Genomic DNA, 17,889 nt, shown 5'->3' on the forward strand with positions numbered 1-17,889 from the left:
CTCCCACATTTGAGGCATAGTGCTTAGCTATGGAAATAAACAGATAAGGAAGAGTCATGGTTTCCTGAGGGAGCCTACAGTATTCTGGGGAAAACAGGCAATTAAACATGGCATAATAGCACCACAGTGGGATGAATGGTTAAAAGCTGTGATGGGGATGTACCTTAGGCTATAGGGAGCATCCAACCATGGCCATATGGTCATGGGGCACTTAGAGTGATTCCTGGAGAGTGGACTCAGGGAGGACTTCTGGAGCTTAATCTCATTTTGATAGTAGTTCTTATTTAACATGGCCAAACTTTTGTTTCCCATGGTGCAATGCTAAGTAAGTTTGGGGAGTCAATATTTCTAACAAACTTGATTGTGCTGACTCTTACGTTACTTTACATAAGAACATTTGCTTGAGTAAACAGAGATGGCTGCTCCAGTTTCTCCTGTTTCCACCAGTTCGATGAAGAACTGCATAGCCTGTTAGAAGTTTCTCTAACCCAATTGTGAAAAACATGACAGTAAGAACAGGGGATAGCTCATAGATGAGTTAATGTTGGAAGGAAGATAGAGTCAAATCACTTAGATACAAATCCAAACTCAAGTGCTTGTCTGCTGTGTGACCTTGTGCAACCCACATCAGCTCCATTCCCTCACTCTCTTCTCTTGTAAAGGCAGGCTAATGATACAGCACCTTCCTTTTGGCAGGCTGTGAGGAAAGGGTTTAGAAGTGAGGCTGTGTCCACTTAGAACAATGACAGATAGATCTTGAGTAACTTATAATGCAGTGGCAAACAAATAAGGTCCCCTTTATAGCCAAAGCATCTACTAAGGATGCTTTTAGAACACATATAAATACAAGAATGAATGTGTCCACTTTATCTTTTTTGGCCTGGGACATAAATGATATCACTTGATGTGGCCTCAAACAAGAAGGCTTTTCCTTCTACAGTGTTGGAGTCTATCATTCTCTCTGTACTAAGTAGCTTAACATCATGGTGTTTAAAGTAAAGCATGCCTTATCCTTTGAGACAAGGCAGCATCTGGAGCAGGGTGGGTGATTTAGAGCAGAGTGGGTGTTTAGAGCAGGGTGGGTGACTGGTGACTCCAAGAAAGCATAATGGGAGGTGCTTGCTTTACTAGATACTTGCTATTGTCTTGTGGCCATAGTAAAAGCTGATTATTCTCTTCCCAGGTGTGATTATAACTTACAGGTTATATGTAGACGATGCATTAATCCACAATTCTTCAGAACTCAGCTGCCATGCCTATGGATTTGATCCTGGGAGCTTGCACACCTTTCAAGTCCAAGCATGCACAGCCAAGGGTTGTGCTATGGGCCCATTGGTAAGTGTGTGAATTTACATTCTGGGATATGGGAACTGCTGGGTGATGCTAGGTTTCAAGGGAGAAGTGAGAGCCTGTCAAGCACAAGAGCAGATTATTCCTTTTATTAAAGTTCATTTAAGAGTTGTTTTAAGTTCAATGTAGATTTCAGGGCTGTGTGTACATCTGGGGGAAAGAATAGATACATTCATGAATAAACAATAAGTTGGCTGCTTTAATAGACATACGTACAATTGTGCCTGCTTTGATGATAAATGAAAGGTACATGTTTTTCTTCTTAATGATTCCCTAATAACTACATTTATGATTAAAAAGTGAATATTGAAAACTCTAATTCCCAGAATATACTTAGCTTGCTGTCTGACAAGCATATTAATCAATTAAAGAATTGAACTTACTTCATCTCTTAGAATAAACTATTTTTATTTTATGAATCAGATACAGCTTTATAAGAATGGTTTTTAAAATTTTATTAATATCTGGGTTTGATGCTCACATTTCACAAGTCTATAATGTGTATCTCTGTTTCATTGACAGTTAAAAGCATGAAAAAATTATCCTTTGGTTTCCAACATCATTCTCCAAATTCAGTTAATAGTGTATGCCCACCACAGACCAGCATAGCGTTATTTAGTATAAAAATAATACATTACACTTTTATGTATTTTCTTGATTAAACAGACTTAGCTTCTTTTTAGAGAAATACTCATTAGTTTATTAAAATTACTCATAGGTATTTTTGGCAATGTTTGCTAATTCCCTATCATTTTAATGCACTCTGTCTTCATTGAGGAGTATATTATATAAATATTACCACAAAAAACTCAGCTATTCAATTTAATTTGTACTCCCTTACTTTTGATAGCACCCCACCCCCACCTGCTCTGAGACGGGATGGTTTCCAAGAAGGGAAAGCAGTGCATTGGCGAGACTGGGTTTGAGTCTTTATTGCTATCAAGCATTTATCTACAGACCCCTCTGATGGATACTAACCTTTAAAAGCAGGAATGGCAGGAGGCCAACACTTCTCCATTTTTCCATTGAGAGAGATGAGGGAGACAGAGAGAGAGAGAGAGAGAGAGAGAGAGAGAGAGAGAGAGAGACAGAGACAGAGACAGAGACAGAGACAGAGACAGAGACACAGAGACACACAGAGAGAGACAGACAGAGAAAATATATATTAAAGCAAAGAAATACTTCTTATGAGCTTAAAAACGTGCGCTTTTTTCCCAGTGTGAACTGTGAGTTGTGGTTCTGGTTACCCCAGCTCATCTCCAAGATATTCTAGGAACCTTAAGCAAGGGGACACAGTTATCTCTCTCTGTCCTGTACAGATGGCAGGCAATGTTAACCTTAGAAATCAAATACCACAGGCCCTGATAAGAAGGGAAAGGAGAACTGGGTTGTAAACTCAACCCTGCCAGGTCCCCATCCATTCCAGTCTCCATGCCGGTGTGGAGCACAAAACCATCTCCTCCGCTTGACACTTCTCTTTCCTGTACTCAGCTCGTCCTTAATAGTGACTTCTACATTTTAGAGACATTAATACACTGGGCTTTTTTTTTTAATCTTTTGCAAATTTAATAGCACTGTTACCCATACATGCAGAAAAATACTATTCAGCATGCCCTTAGCAAATATGCTTCACAGTCTTAAGTGTGGCATCGTAAACACTTCACATGGGCAAATGGCCCTTACGATGAAAATAGAATGGTACAAATTTAGTGAAGTAGGGGTTTTAAAAATAATTCATTTGTGCATCAATTTCATATTCTTACTGTTTTGATAGAGTAAGGATTTGATAGCTCAATGGGTTTTGTCATCCCAGCCTGACCAAAGGGAGCTATTTGGGGTGATTAAGGCAGAATTGCTCTATTCCCATCTAATTCCCCTGTGGTTTGTCCCATTATTGTCCATTTAAAGAACATATTTGACTTCTGAAGGATTTCTAATATAAAAAAAAAAAACCACTTTGGAGACTGAAGAGATAGCTCAGAGCTTATGAGTGATTGCTGCTCTTGCAGAGGACCTGAGTTTGGTTCCCAACACCCACATCAGGCTGCTCACGACTTCCTTAGACCCCAGATCCAGCAAAACCAACACTGTCTTTTGGCCTCTGTGAACTGCTGTACTCATGTGCCCACGCCCACACACTGAAACACACACCAATGCATAATTAAAACTAATAAAATAGATCTGTAAAGAGAACTAAGCACAGGCATGGCTTTCTGCAGGTGCTGGAAAACAGGGGAAGAAGGCACCCTCTACCTGCGATTTCAGGCTCCTTCACAGAAACGCACTTGTTCTGTGGAGCCTCTGATTTCCCAATGATGCTTACCTTTAAAGGCTTAGCATGAAAAAGTAAATGAAATGTTACTTACCTAAGAGTTTCTGGAGCATATTACGAGTTTTCTGAAGAATGGGAATTTTGTTGAAATGTTTCTGTGTTTCCACACACATTTGTTCTCAAATTTATTTTCTATTTCAAATAAAAATTTTAGGTCAAAGCTGAGCCAACTTCTACCCTCCCAAGATCCTTTTCCATCATATTCATTTTAAGGCAACATAGATATTTTTTAATTCAAAAAAGAACCCTCTTAGTCAGAGAAAAATGGTATAGTCAATTTTAGTGTAGTATAAAAGTCAGAATATTTATCCAAACACTGAAGGAAATCTAAGAAGATGTTTATCTTGAATTAGCCAGGGTATTTTAAGTGAATTATCTGGAATTACCATTAATTATTCAATTTTTTGAGCATCATTTTTTGGAACTCTTTTAAACCCCTTTCTGTATAATGATTGGAATTGTAACCATAGACATAGTTAAAGTAGCTGCATTGTTATGAAACATTAAATTGATGAATGAGCTTTTCCAATCTTGCTTTTTATGGCTTGTTGTGCATAGCTGTTCGTGTCTGAAGCAAGGCATGAGCAGAAAGCAGGACTCCGAAGAACCCCGGAACCTCTCTCTGATAAAGAGAAAACACCTGCAACCTCATGCTTATTAAAAATTAGCACTCAGCCTTTTTCACATTTATTTTCATAACTGAAAAAATGTATTCACCTTAACAAATAAAGCCTTCAAAACTAAGACTATTTGCCTGCCATGGGAACTCATATTTGATCATCTTCTTTTGAGGCATGAATGAGTCTGTTTAGAGTTTGTTTGGGAATGGGGACATGGCTCAGTTGGTAACCTACTTTCCCTAGAAGCATGAGAACTTTTCTCTGGTTCCCTAGAACCAGATCTAAAAACCCAAAGGTGGTGGTGTGCCCTGACAGCCCTGATTCTTGGACGACTAAGACAAGAGGGTGAAAGGGAGCTCCACCAAGCAAGCCCAGCCTGTTGACGAGTTCTGGGCCAGAGAGAGATGCTGACTTAAAACCAACATGGGCCGGGCGTTGGTGGCGCACGCCTTTAATCCCAGCACTCGGGAGGCAGAGCCAGGCAGATCTCTGTGAGTTCGAGGCCAGCCTGGGCTACCAAGTGAGCTCCAGGAAAGGCGCAAAGCTACACAGAGAAACCCTGTCTCAAAAAACCAAAAAAAAAAAAAAAAAAAAAAAAAACCAACATGGATAGCTCTTATGGAACAGGTCCTTTAGTTGCTCTCTGGCCCCCACATGTACATGCATGCACCTGCACATACAGGTTCAATCATGCACACACAAAGAATAAGGTGGAAATTACCTGCATAGTCAATACAATTTAGAAGGTCAAATAAGGTCCACTGATGCTTAGTTTATCGAGTTCTAGCCAGAGATTAAAAGATAATGAAAAAGAAGATTGTGAGCCCCTTTCTACTTTCTTGCCAACAACTTCATCTTCCTTTGGACACTTGGTCATTGTACTCGGTTATCAGGCCATTTCTGACCCTTGTCCTGGTCAAGACTCCTTTTTATTTCAGGGTCCTTCTTCATTTTCTGCACAGGCAGACTAATATCACAGCAGCCTCTTATGTGATTATTTCTTGGTTTAGAGTCACTACGGTACATTCATTTCTTGATGCCAACATGAAGCTGTTCATGCAAAATGTAGCCTCACTCCATGGGGAATCAGAGGCAGTTTATTCTGAGCTGAATGTGAATGAACATGACACAGAAATGTGGGTTTTGGCTGCCCTGAGTAACATGTTACATGTAGAAACATTCATGAATGCTTCGTAGTCACAGAACCAAGGAATAAGTAAGTAAGCAAGCAAATAAATAAATAAATAAACCTGTGCACTCACCAGATACAGTGACAGGAACATTAGATAGGCAGGCTACAGAAAAGCCAGGGACTTTGCTGTGGATCCCGGATGCGGTCTGATGACATCCTTGGCCTTTGGATTGGCAGAGGCTTGTAGTCTGCTCAGTGAATGCATTCTGGAGATTTCACTTGATGGTCAAGAGGATGTGAATCAGGTTCAGACATGGGTGGTAAATAACTATGCAGGGAAAAAAGGAAAAACAAAAGATATCTCAAGATAAACGTGGCTATGGATATTCAATATCCCAACACTTCACAAACACAAGAGGCCCTAGTCAGTTTTTAACTTATATTAAACATCAGTTTCTTCTTCAGGGAACTTTCAGCTAGTGGTGCCATATTTTCATGCAAAAGAGGAACAGACACACACACACACACACACACACACACACACACAGAGAGAGAGAGACAGAGGTGGGGTAGGGAGACACAGAGAGGGGGTGGCTTTTTCTCAAACCCAAGAATCCATCCTTCCCATCAGAAAATTGGGAATTTAGGGAAACAGACCATGTGTATCACTAAGGAATTATTCTTAGGCAATTCTGAAAATAGTCTGTGGTTACACACAGCCATGGGCACAGGCTCACCATGAGCCAGTCAACATCCTCTGGAAATGACAAAGCACAGTCTTGATCGGGAACTGAATTTCTAAGCTTCCGGCAGCAGGAGGAAGAAAACACAGGGATGCTTTGATCCTGCTGACTAAACAAGGTACTCTGACAAGATGCTACTGTCACCATAGTTTGCTTGCAGCCAAAAGATTCTTTGAAGACATTTGCCCAAATCAAAGCATGCACTTATTTTATTTGCAAACACAATAAATCTTTTTACATTCACAGGTAGAAAATCGGACTCTAGAAGTTCCGCCTGAAGGCATGGTCAATGTACTTGTCAAAACTGAGGGATCCCGAGAAGTCCACGTGCAGTGGGAAGCACCTCTTCACCCTAATGGGCACTTAACCTACTCAGTTCTTTTTACTGGAAGTTTCTATGCAAATCAAGGTAAATTGTGTGCAATTCTTACACCTTCAATAATATCAGAAGACTGTTTAACTGTACCTGAACACTTGCTTTTAGCCTAATTTTCATTTCTGGATTTTCCCTAAAAAAAAAAAAAAACCTCTGTGGATGAGTTAGAAAAGCTGTGCTTAGTGTGCGGTCCCCAGAGCTGCAGAGATGGCCACAGCTGGGGTAGGAGGGTCCAGCAGCATGTGTCTCAGCACACTGTACAGATGGTTCTTATGTGCAAACCCAGGTCAGGTTCACGGGACAAAGGTGGTTTCATTTCTGGCATTTAAGCCACCTGTGTTTAGCCATCCCAACACTATTAAATAGAAGATTCCAGAAAAAAGGGAAAGACTACGTGTACATGGTTTCTATTCTATCATATTGATACAATAGCTCAGTTTAATTTTTACTTCTGGTTAGTTTCTAACATTCTGAATTATACATTAAGCATAACCATAGGTGTGGACAATCAGCGTACAGCTGCGGGTTGTCATGGTCTGTGATTTGAGTCACCTCTGGGGTGTTGAACTGGATCTCCAGCAGAGGAGAGTTCCTGTGTGCCCTTTCCTTGCCTGAAACACAGCTCGAGCCTAAAATAGTATTTGTGCAAAGGCTTCAGCTTTGATTTTGCACTCTATCCCAGGTGCGGTATTTCTGGTCGTCATTTTCTTGATTCTCTACTAAACTGGCAATTCGGGTGTGGCAGCTTCAGTTTGGGCTATTGGGGTTCCTTGAAAATGTCATCAAGTTTCAGTAAGTTGGGTTCTGTTAGCATGACTCATTGTAAGCCCACCAGGGAAGGACTGCACAATAGGTCTTACAAGAAACTTTAATTTGTATTTCTAGTAACTGTTTCTTTTGTCACTTTTTTCCAAAGAAATCATGCTAATTTTATTGAGGAGGGTTTTTAATATTTGTTCTCTAACCAGTAGCAAATAGGCAAAGCCATAACAGTTGCACACTCTGGTGAAAAGGAAACAGTACCCTCCCCCCACCAAGATTGTCATGTTTGTTTCTGTGTCATGTCTACTTAGAAGAATTAATTGCATCCCCAATATGTAGAAAAGCATGAACATAAAGGAAAACAGGCTTTGAAGAAGGTATCGCTAAATTTCCATGGTGTGTCCGCAAGCAAATGAGCACAGTGAATGGACTCTGAGGCAGAGGCTGAGCTGATCCCCTCAAAGATTGGCCAGTCCCTTTTTTATGCAATCAGGGCTTTGATGTATTCTGCTGTGAAGCACTCGTAAGATTATGAGGTGAAGGAGTGATGATCGATTTGAAAAAAGAAGCAACATTTAGGCCGGACCCATGACAGCCCAGCTATTTCCGCCAAGGCAGCCGGGTGAATAATGCAAGAGCCATGTCCCCCTCGTGTTTAATCTTGCATTGTTTTTGCAGAGAACATCTCTGCTTGCCTTCTAAGTCCTGTCATCTTCGGTTGTCATCCCGTCCCTCAAACCATCAAAACGGTATTAAATGTTGCAAAGCTGGGCAGCGAGAGAACTTTCAAAAGTCAGAATCCATTTGCTAAGCAGCCCTTGTAGAAAATGTATTCTGTCCTCGGCAGAATTTTCCTTCACTTCTTTCCACTGAGAAGTTTACTGATTTCTCCCAGTGGAATCTGCTGGAATTTATCGGTTCATGGTTGGCAGTCACAGATTAAGGTAAATGTCGATCCGTAATGACCCTCTACATGTTAGCATTTCAGTAAAGCTGAGCTTTTATGTCAAAGATATCGGAGAGGGAGCTATTACACATGACAGGGGTGATCAAGGGACTCCAGACCAAGGCAAGCATTATTAAATATTGACTAGTTCCGTGATTTATGTAGAGCTGGAGGAAAAAAGTGACTTTTTAACCATTATATATTCTTCAGCAACGAAAACCAGCCATTTATCTCCTGCCGGTAGTGAAGGACAGAGTGCCTGCATATTTTAGTGGCGGGAAAAACCTAGTCTTATAAATGAGATGAACTCCTCTGTGATAACATTTCAGTTTGTTAATTGCCAAAAGCAAAACAGACAAATTGGAAGCAATTACAAGATTCAGCTTCGAGAGTCCTGTGGTGTGCATTTGACTCCGAGTCAGAGGGGACAAGGTGGGAAGCACAGGGAGCATCTTGGAATTAGCCCCAGCAACCTCCTCTGGTTGGTTCTTGACACTGGAAGACTCCTGTCCAATGTCAGGAACAAGGATTTTGACACCTCGTCCTCTTGGCTATCAGCAGCTAGGTGGCATTTACACCGAGGACAGGGAGGTCTGTGTGGCTCTTCAAGAAAGGAATTAAGAGTTAATTCGTCACAGTTATAAAAGAGATCGTCTGCGTCCCAGAGTTACACACGGCTTACTGAATTGTCGGATGGCTAATTGGTTATTTTCTTGACGTGATGAACAACCGTGATAGCTGCTGAGGAAAAGTTAGTGGTTAGGATTCCCAGGGCGGGGAAGAACAGGTGTCTGTGCCTGGGCCATTATTTCTCAAGTGAGGACAGGCAACTCTCTGCAGACACCCACCCAGGAACCTTGTTCCATGTGGCAACTCTGGTTCTGAACCAAAAACTTTACAAAGCCAGTGCCACGTTTTGTAACAACTTAGGTAGCCTGTATGGGAAGATTTTCTTTTCCTAAAAATGATCCTTTCGTCAGATGTTATTTTCCCATGAGTCAAAATTTAAAAGACAAAAATAAGAAGCAGCCGAAGCTTCCAATCTGTTCATGAGTCTCAGAGGAAACTGTGTGCCTAGTCTCTTCTATCATCCACCTGTCTGTCTGTCTGTCCGTCCATCCATCTGTCCATCTCTCTACATGTACTCCTCTATTAAATGATTGCATTCTTCTTCACACACACACAGCTTACTTCTCACACAGATGATACCAAATTGCATGCTGAGGCACCGGTTTGTTTTTGGTTTGGTTTTGTTTTTCTAAATCAGTTTCGGAGATGTTGCAATGAGCATAGGAAAGCTTCACGTTCTCAGTGTGTTTGTTCAGGCATCTTCATTATCTAGCTGGTCCCCTATTAATAGACATTTGTCTAAGTCTGTGGTTATGCAAATAATACCACAATGGATTAATATCTCATTTTATACCTTTACAGGTATATTAATTAGTGAGATGAATTCCTTAAAATGCATTGCCTGGTGGGAGAATCAGTTTTTCCCAGAGAAGAGCAAAATAAAAAAGTTATAATAAAAATGTATTGCCTGGTAAAGGAAATGTGTTGTAAGTGTGTTAGATACTCCAGATTTCACTCCACAGAGGTACAGATTAGGAAAAGTGTGTGCATGCCACACATATGATCAGCATGTTGTCACACTGACCTTCACTGGCTTGATGTACTGAAAACGGTACCTCGAAGCATCACCACTCTGCAGTCCTCCTATCAAAATGTAGTTTGAAGAGGTTTTCATATGTAAAGCATTTGGAAATGGACATGTTTCTTCTGTGAATTTGTTCTTTGCCAATCTTTGGCATCTCTTTTTACTGAACTGTAGGATCTCCTTAGCTATTAGGAAAGCCTGCTCTAAATATTGCAAATTTTCCCATTGATGTTTTCTCTAGCACTTATAATCATTCCCTCAAAAATGCCCATACTCCAATCCCTCCGATGTGTAATACACAATGTGTAGATCAAACACTAAGTATCCCTTTGTTTCCAAAGTCACTTGTTAAATAATCTGCTTTATCCCCAGGGTTGACAGAGTCCTCTGTGTGCACCTTTGCTGCAGGCTCATGGGGGCAGAGCTGCACCTGTATCTATGTTTCCACTTTCACTTCTGGTTCATTATTTGTTTTGTGGGATTTCCTTCCTTCTATTCCTTCAAACAGCGTTTATGAAGTTCCCATTCCCTGGAGAACTTCCAGAGCTGTTTTGATAAGGACAGCACTGATGTGTGGCTGACAGAGACAATTACACCCTTGTGGTGTTGGGTTTTTCAATCAATAACAGGATGATACTTTCTATGGCCCTCTATCTCTCATTTTCCCCACACAGACATGTACATATTTATTCTCCCATATTTTGTAACTAAGTATGGTTTTACATATTTATAGAATGTAACACATGCATGCAGATGTTAACATCACTAAGTAGCTTTTAAAGGCTACTTTTTTAGGAAATAACTTGCAGCCCTCGCTCTCAGATCTGAATCTTTAGAAGCCCATACTATACCAACAAGAATTTCTATCTGTCTAGTAGTGACCATCCATCTGCCACATATAACTGCAGTTTTTATTATAAGCATTTAGTGTCATTGTCCCTGAAGTACAAGAATCTTACTAGATGGGAAAGGCCTGAATACTTTGACTTTAAACTGATTATTAACTAGGTCTATGAAACAACACCAAAATTTGGACCCAGAGAATTCCTGCAAACAGATGAGGCAGAAGGGGTACACCAGCCAATCTATTCTCACGCATGTGGGGCAAGAAGCCAGCTGCTGGATGACCAGTGGAACTGAACTCACTAGGGAAAGATGCTGAGGAAAGCTGGAGCTCCCTCATTTTAATTACGGACTTGAATGTGAAAACACAGTGAGAGAACAGAGAAGCACAAATAACTGTGAGTCACAACATTAAGCAGGGTGCTCCTTCCTCCCCAGGAAATGGGAGATCCCATATCCTGCCATTTGCAGTAAGATTTAGCACTTAGCTCTTGGAATTATGCCTGTTTTATCTCATCCACTCAATTCAAGAAACATGTGATGTGAGTTGATTTTCCTAGGGCGAACAGGTGCCATGTACTGGTCTGGGGGCAGTTAGTTCTCAGGGATTCCGTGGCTCTCGGAGGGAGTCACTCCCCTCACCTAGGTGAGCTGTGCATTCTCAGCAACCAGCAGAAAAATCTTTAGTGTCTGGGAATATTTGTTGTTGGTGTTGCTATTTACCTCATAGGTATTCATTAACAATTTTAATTTTAGGTAATAGGTTTATAACAGCTTCATACATATTTAATTTATGCTATATTTAAAGAGAATGTGTGAATTCAATAAAAACTACAGTAAATTATAACAAGTAACAGAAACCTGGCTCACATGAAACTGGCTTGAAAATTACACATGATATTTAATTTATTTAACCACATGCATGAAAACAATCTGTGTCAAGAATTTTGGTGGAAATTATCCATCTTACAGAGTTTCCAAACATTTTCAACTGAAATATTATAAAACAATCCAGTTACCAAGATAGGAAATAGATAGAAAGTATCTCTCTATGAAGAGAAAATGAACAGGTTCTGAATTCCTTCAGGACACATTTTCCCCAATGCCAGCCCTCCGCCACCACCAGGCTTCCCGGGGTCCTCAGAGCAATCCTATTTTTAGTAGACAATGCTGTGTCTGAGCCACACATCCTGTTCTTTTCCCCAGCGGTGATTGTGGTATCTTCTGAGAATTGTTTAGCTCTTCATTATCCTTCCTTTGAATGGATGGGGAAGTGATTTTCAACGGTTGATGACCTGGCAGATTGTTTTGTGTCTGAGATGTACTAATTGCTGAGTTCTTTGCGCACCGGAGCTCAGGTTTCATCTCCAGTGCCCTTTTTCTCAAATCCCCTATTTGGTGTTGTAGCACAGAATAAAGACACGAATTTGAGGAAGACGTGGTGGATTATGGAGAAAATAAAAAGAGGATGAATGGAAATGATCTTGCAATATCTCAAAGGGAAATGCTTTTAGTGTAAAAGCAGATTGATAATCTTGTATTGCTGTACCCATGACTTTGGGGATTTCTGGAAGTTCCCCTTCTGAAGTAGAGACAGATACAACACATAGATTTCAGGTGATGCTTCCCCCTCGGGGACACCTCAGAGAGGAAAGACGCTGTAGGAAAGAGCAGGGCAGGGACAGGGGAAAGGGGTATGAAATTAGCACTAACCACGAATTTCCTTGCTCAGAAGAACTGACAGCCATCATACAAACACAAACAAGAAAACAATAATTTAAAAGACTGTTTTTAAAGGGGCAAGTTTGGATTTGAAAAGAATAGAGGCATTATCTCTGCATAATTATATTTAGGAATGGCTTATATTCCCATTTTCCCTTTTTTTGTGAACTAGGAATTTTAATTTTCTACAATAGATACTTCTTGTTTTGGCAGGAAATTAAGTAAAAATCTAGTGAGGGCACGTCATTTTAATGGAGAATAATTTGGAATCATCACAATCTTTCAAACTTGAAGAGATGGGATGGGAGACACAACCCTAAGGTGGGTGCCCAGAGGGGTGCAAGGGGAGCCTGGTGTAGATTCCTGACTCAGCAGGGACACTCTTACACTGTTAAACATTCCTTGTCTTTCATGATTTGTCTGCAAGTCTTTCTCCAATGGTTGTCAACAAAAACCAAAACAGAACGTGGCAAAATCAGGCATCTAGATAGGCGTGCTCAGAGGGTGAGCCCTTAGGTCCCAGGAGTTAAGATGGCGTGGGGAGGTTCTGGAGAGTGGGCAGGTCTGGCTTTTGAGGTGCTTTGATGCACAGGGAGTAGTAGCATGGCTTCCCCAGCCTCCAGAGCCTCTAGAAGGTGGTGGTTGCTTTCACACTGATGGGATTTGCTTCCCGCAGAAGACAAAGGAGGGTGGCATTAAAGAGCTGTTCTCCCCTCTCCTGGGCTTCCAGTCAGCTACAGAGTGCCTGTGTGGTCCACACTCCTTCAAACCCTCCCACCCCAGCGGACTGACTTTGCCCAGAAGTTGTCAGTCACCAGGAACAGCATGTGTCTATTCAAATGCCGCAGATCTCAACAAATACTGAAAAACTTAGAATATGCGGTGTGTGAGGGTCAAGGTTACCGAGAGAGATCCAGAGAGTTTTGCACAGTATCTCCTCCCCCATGCCCACTCTCCACCTCCTCCTCTCGCCCCCAATAAACCGTGTTTTATCAAAATTACAAAGAGAAAGGAGATAGGGAACATTTGTTTTCTCGGGAAGGTAAAAGAAAATAATGATCCCTGCAAGGAGACCGCAGGAAGGCTGGGGCTGTTAGGAAAGGGATTGCTTTGTTTTATCGTCCCTGGGGCCTGTTTGAAAGTGTGGAGGGAGCTGTGTATTTTCCGAGTCCGCTGGCAAGCCATGCAGTATCTCTGACTCGCTGCCCCCTGGGAGGGACGCCAGGGGAGGGAATTGTTCCCGGGTTGCAGGACAGCTTGTTCTCCCCGTTGGAGAACTTTGTAGCTGTGTGTCAGTCAGTGGGAAGATGAAAGAGGCCGCTTCTTTTCAAGCAATTTGAATTCATTTCCCCACAATGAGTTGGAGGGCCTGGCAGCCAGACTGAACTCAGCTGAGATGCTGTGGAGTGAATTTTCCAGGGTAGAGGAAAGGGAAGCTGAGGTAAAGGAGCTCAGTGTCAGTCGGCCGCTGCCACTGCTGCCACTACTACCAAATATTGACCTGCCTCCTTGTAGGTCTGTTCCTTAGGGTCGTTTGTCCTGACTCCAGGATCCATATTTTGAGAGCATAAGGTCAAAGAATATGCATTCCTATCCCACCCAGGTTTTAAAGTAAAATTCCAGTGTATAGACACCGACACCCAACAAAAGTATAAGGCAGCCACGATAGTCTCTTACACAAATTCTCATCAAAGGCTGACAGGCGACAGGTGACAAGTTTGACTGTGAATTTCTTGACAGACATAAAGAAAGTAAATGAGTGTTGTGGCTTGTAGACAACGGGACAACAACCCCGGACCTTTCTCCTTGGCCATTTTAGGTGTTTTTAAATCATCCCAAGAGACATTAAGAATGTAGACACACAGCTAGTATTAATTTGGGAAACAATGTCTCATCAAAAGACAAAAGAGGAAGAAAAGAAAAAATTATAGTGATTACAGCCTTGCATAAAATTTTGACACATTTCTGGAAATAAGAAAAATGTAAACATGAAGGATGTTTAAAGGCGCATTTGTCTGGCTTAAAAATAATTGCAGTATTTTTTTGTAAAAAATAAGATCTATGTCATTTTCAAAATTTGTTTAGAGAATGTACATTTACAGCATATATTGACATTTCTGATTGTACATCATGTCACAGCCAATAAAGCTATAGAAATGTATTATTGGGGCAGGTCCTTCCACAAGAACAGAGTTGAGCATTAATTTATCAAACTTGTTTTAGAATTCATCTCTCAACCCTCCTGCAGCAGCTTATTGGATTTGTGTCTGACATCTAATTGGCTGTTTTCCTGACGTAATGAATGAGCACACCTGTGCTGTTGTGCCTGTTGAGGCAACAACATAGTGATGGTATGTAAATAGCCACCAGAGAAGGCCACCAGAGTCAGAGAACTCAGCCCCAGAGAGTGGGAGGGCCAGAGTCAAGTTCTTACTTAGAACTCTGCATAACATCTTTGTAGGGGAGTGTGCCCATTCTAACTCCTTCCAGAGATATTTCAGTAAATCAATATAATTGGATTTGTATAATTGGAAAAATAAAATTCCCCTTTTTGTTAAAAGGGAGAAAAACTTAAAATGTTTAGCAATACTCAAACCGTCTGGGGAGCTTTGCATGTGGCAGTCAGCCAAGAAGCAGATGCATTTGAAGCTGCACTGGCCCCACCATACATCTGCCTGGTGTGGGTCCACTTCTTTTCCTATGGGAAGTACTCTGCACCTGTTGAATGAAGAGCAACGTGCGTGCCAACTTATAGATATTTGAGGAAAGAGAGTGTCCCTTGATATAGATATATAGGTTATAGAGATGATAAGAAAAAGGATAGATTAATATGGTCTGTCAGATACTCTAGGCCTATAGCCAATTTGAATGCACCAACAATGCTAAGAAACATTAGGTGACTGTCCAGGCTGCCAGCTGTCTTGGTCTACTCTTCCAAGATTCCCGAAAGTTGCTTACATCCATCTACCATTTCTCAGGTACCATTATTCTCAGATCTTTGATGTGGTTGAAGACTAGATAGTTACAATTTCCTCAGTTATGATAAAAGAGAAGTTAGATATAAAACCTTAAACACACAAATATAAGATAGACAGGACATCTTCTTTAATATTGTAACTGTAATTCTTGCTCGATAATTGTTTTGTTATCTGTAATTTTACCATGTTAAAGTTAAAACCTTTCTTTTTAAAAAAAGAAAAGGGGAAGTGCTATGGATATCGCTCTATATAAATAAAACACTGATGGCCAGTGGCCAGACAGGAAGTATAGGCGGGACAAGGAGAGAGGAGAATTGGAGAAACAGAAAGAAGGAGGGAGAGACACTGCAGCCACCGCCAGGACAAGCAACATGTAAAAAAGTAGTAAGAGATGCTATGCCCAAATTCCCAAATATACCAAGCTGGCTTTAGAGTTGGAATTGGCTCACTCCCCATCTAAACCCAGACATATTGCTTTAAAAAAATGGTTAAGAGATTCTTGTGTCCCAAATCACAAGAGCCCTCTCATGTGGGACAGAAAAAAACCAATATTTTTATTTAAAACAGATTGATTATAAATGTGATCTCTTTCTAAAAAAGAAAAGGGGATGTGATATAGATGTATAGGTTATAGAGATGATAAGAAAAAGGGTAGATTAATGAACCTACTTTTAAAGAACAACAACTTGTTTAAAATGTTTTACATTGGCATAGATTTTAGTTTATGTTTAAAATGTTTTACATTGGTTTTAAATTTAGTTTATTGATGCAAAATTAAAGTTAATTTTGTTATCCTGTATATATATTTCTATTCTTGTTTGAGGTATTATGTTTATGTAACTCATTTAAAATTGTAATGGATAATTAAAAATAGATTAATAATTAGTCATCTATGATAATCATATTTGTAGCCATGTTAGTTAAGTCTTCTAGGTATACATAGATATATTTCAGATAGATAGGTAATCTTCAAACACTTCATAGACCTAGAGAATATGACATTTAAATAACTTGGAATTCTGTTGACATGAGACACAATTGCTCCTGGCTACACCAATTTGATCTGGAGAGAATGTTGGGCTTCTAAGACATTTCCATTTGGAAGTTTGTCTTCTTGGCATAAAATGGACTACCGGGCAAAGAACTGCCCTTGCCTTGACGGCTGACAGTACAAATACAATGCTGTCCTTTCTGGACAAACGGGACACAAGGAAAGCGACCCCTGTACTCTGCCAAGACAGGGTAAGATGGTCTTTCAGAATTCCTGCTTCTAAAAATGGTCTGTCAGATACTCTAGGCCTGTAGCCAATTTGAATGCACCAACAATGCTGAGAAACATTAGGTGACTGTCCAGGCTGCCAGCTGTCTTGGTCTACTCTTCCAAGATTCCCAAAAGTTGCTTACATCCATCTACCATTTCTCAGGTACCATTATGTTCCTTCTCAGGTCTTTGATATGGTTGAAGACTAGATAGTTGTAATTTCCTCAGTTATGATAAAATATAAGTTAGATATAAAACCTTAAACTCACAAATATAAGATAAATAGGACATTTTCTTTAATATTATAACTAGAATGCTTACTCGATAATTGTTTTGTTATATGTAATTTTTCCATGTTAAAGTTAAAACCTTCCTTTAAAAAAAAAGAAGAAGAAAAGGGGAAGTGCTGTGGATATCACTCTATATAAATGAAACACTGATGGCCAGTGACCAGGCAGGAAGTATAGGTGGGACAAGGAGAGAGGAGTATTGGGGGAACAGGAAGAAGGAGGGGGAGACACTGGAGCCACCGCCAGGACAAGCAACATGTAAAGACGCCGGTAAGCCACCAGCAATGTAACAAGGTACAGATTTATAAAAATGGGTTAATTTAAGATATAGGAACAGTTAACAAGAAGCCTGCCACGGCCATACAGTTTATAAATAACGTAAGCGTCTGAATGATTATTTTATACATGGATTGTGGGACTGCGGGGCTTGGTGGAACCTAGAGAGAAGCCCTCCAGCAACAGTCCCTATCCTATAAAGTCTAATCATCTGAATTCTGAATGAGGCCTTCTCCAATAAATAACTGCCATAAATGTAGCCTATGAATTGATTTTAGAATGAAGTTGGAGAATTAAGTCACACGGAAAGAGAAAAACTCTAGGCAGCTTATTTATCCAGGTTCTATGATACATTCCTCCACAGAGATGCTCTTCTCTCATCCCCAAATTTCTTTTGTTGGGGTTCACAATGAACACGTGTAGATGGTGAAGAGATCCTCCTTCATTGACAGACTCATGGAAACTAAGAGTCTTGGTTCTTGTCCTCCTAGCCTCAGAAACACATGAGATCACTCAATCCTTATACTGAGAACAGCCCACTTAAAAGTAGCATTTCCCAGCTTTTTGTGTGTTCTTAATGAGTTATTTTGCTGAATTATCAATG

General features: G+C 40.6%; 1 protein-coding gene across 1 annotated transcript in view; it reads left to right on the forward strand.

Moving 5' to 3' along the window:
- The window catches only part of LOC102928770 (usherin), a 418,898-nt gene that overhangs the window by 107,915 nt on the left and 293,094 nt on the right, over positions 1-17,889 (forward strand). The window contains exons 15-16 of the mRNA XM_076548181.1: positions 1,184-1,335; positions 6,424-6,586. Coding sequence (XP_076404296.1) covers positions 1,184-1,335; positions 6,424-6,586 — 315 coding nt within the window. The remainder of the gene's footprint in view (positions 1-1,183; positions 1,336-6,423; positions 6,587-17,889) is intronic.

The sequence above is a fragment of the Peromyscus maniculatus genome, chromosome 11 (genome assembly GCF_049852395.1).
Source record: "Peromyscus maniculatus bairdii isolate BWxNUB_F1_BW_parent chromosome 11, HU_Pman_BW_mat_3.1, whole genome shotgun sequence".
Taxonomy (NCBI): Eukaryota; Metazoa; Chordata; class Mammalia; order Rodentia; family Cricetidae; genus Peromyscus; species Peromyscus maniculatus.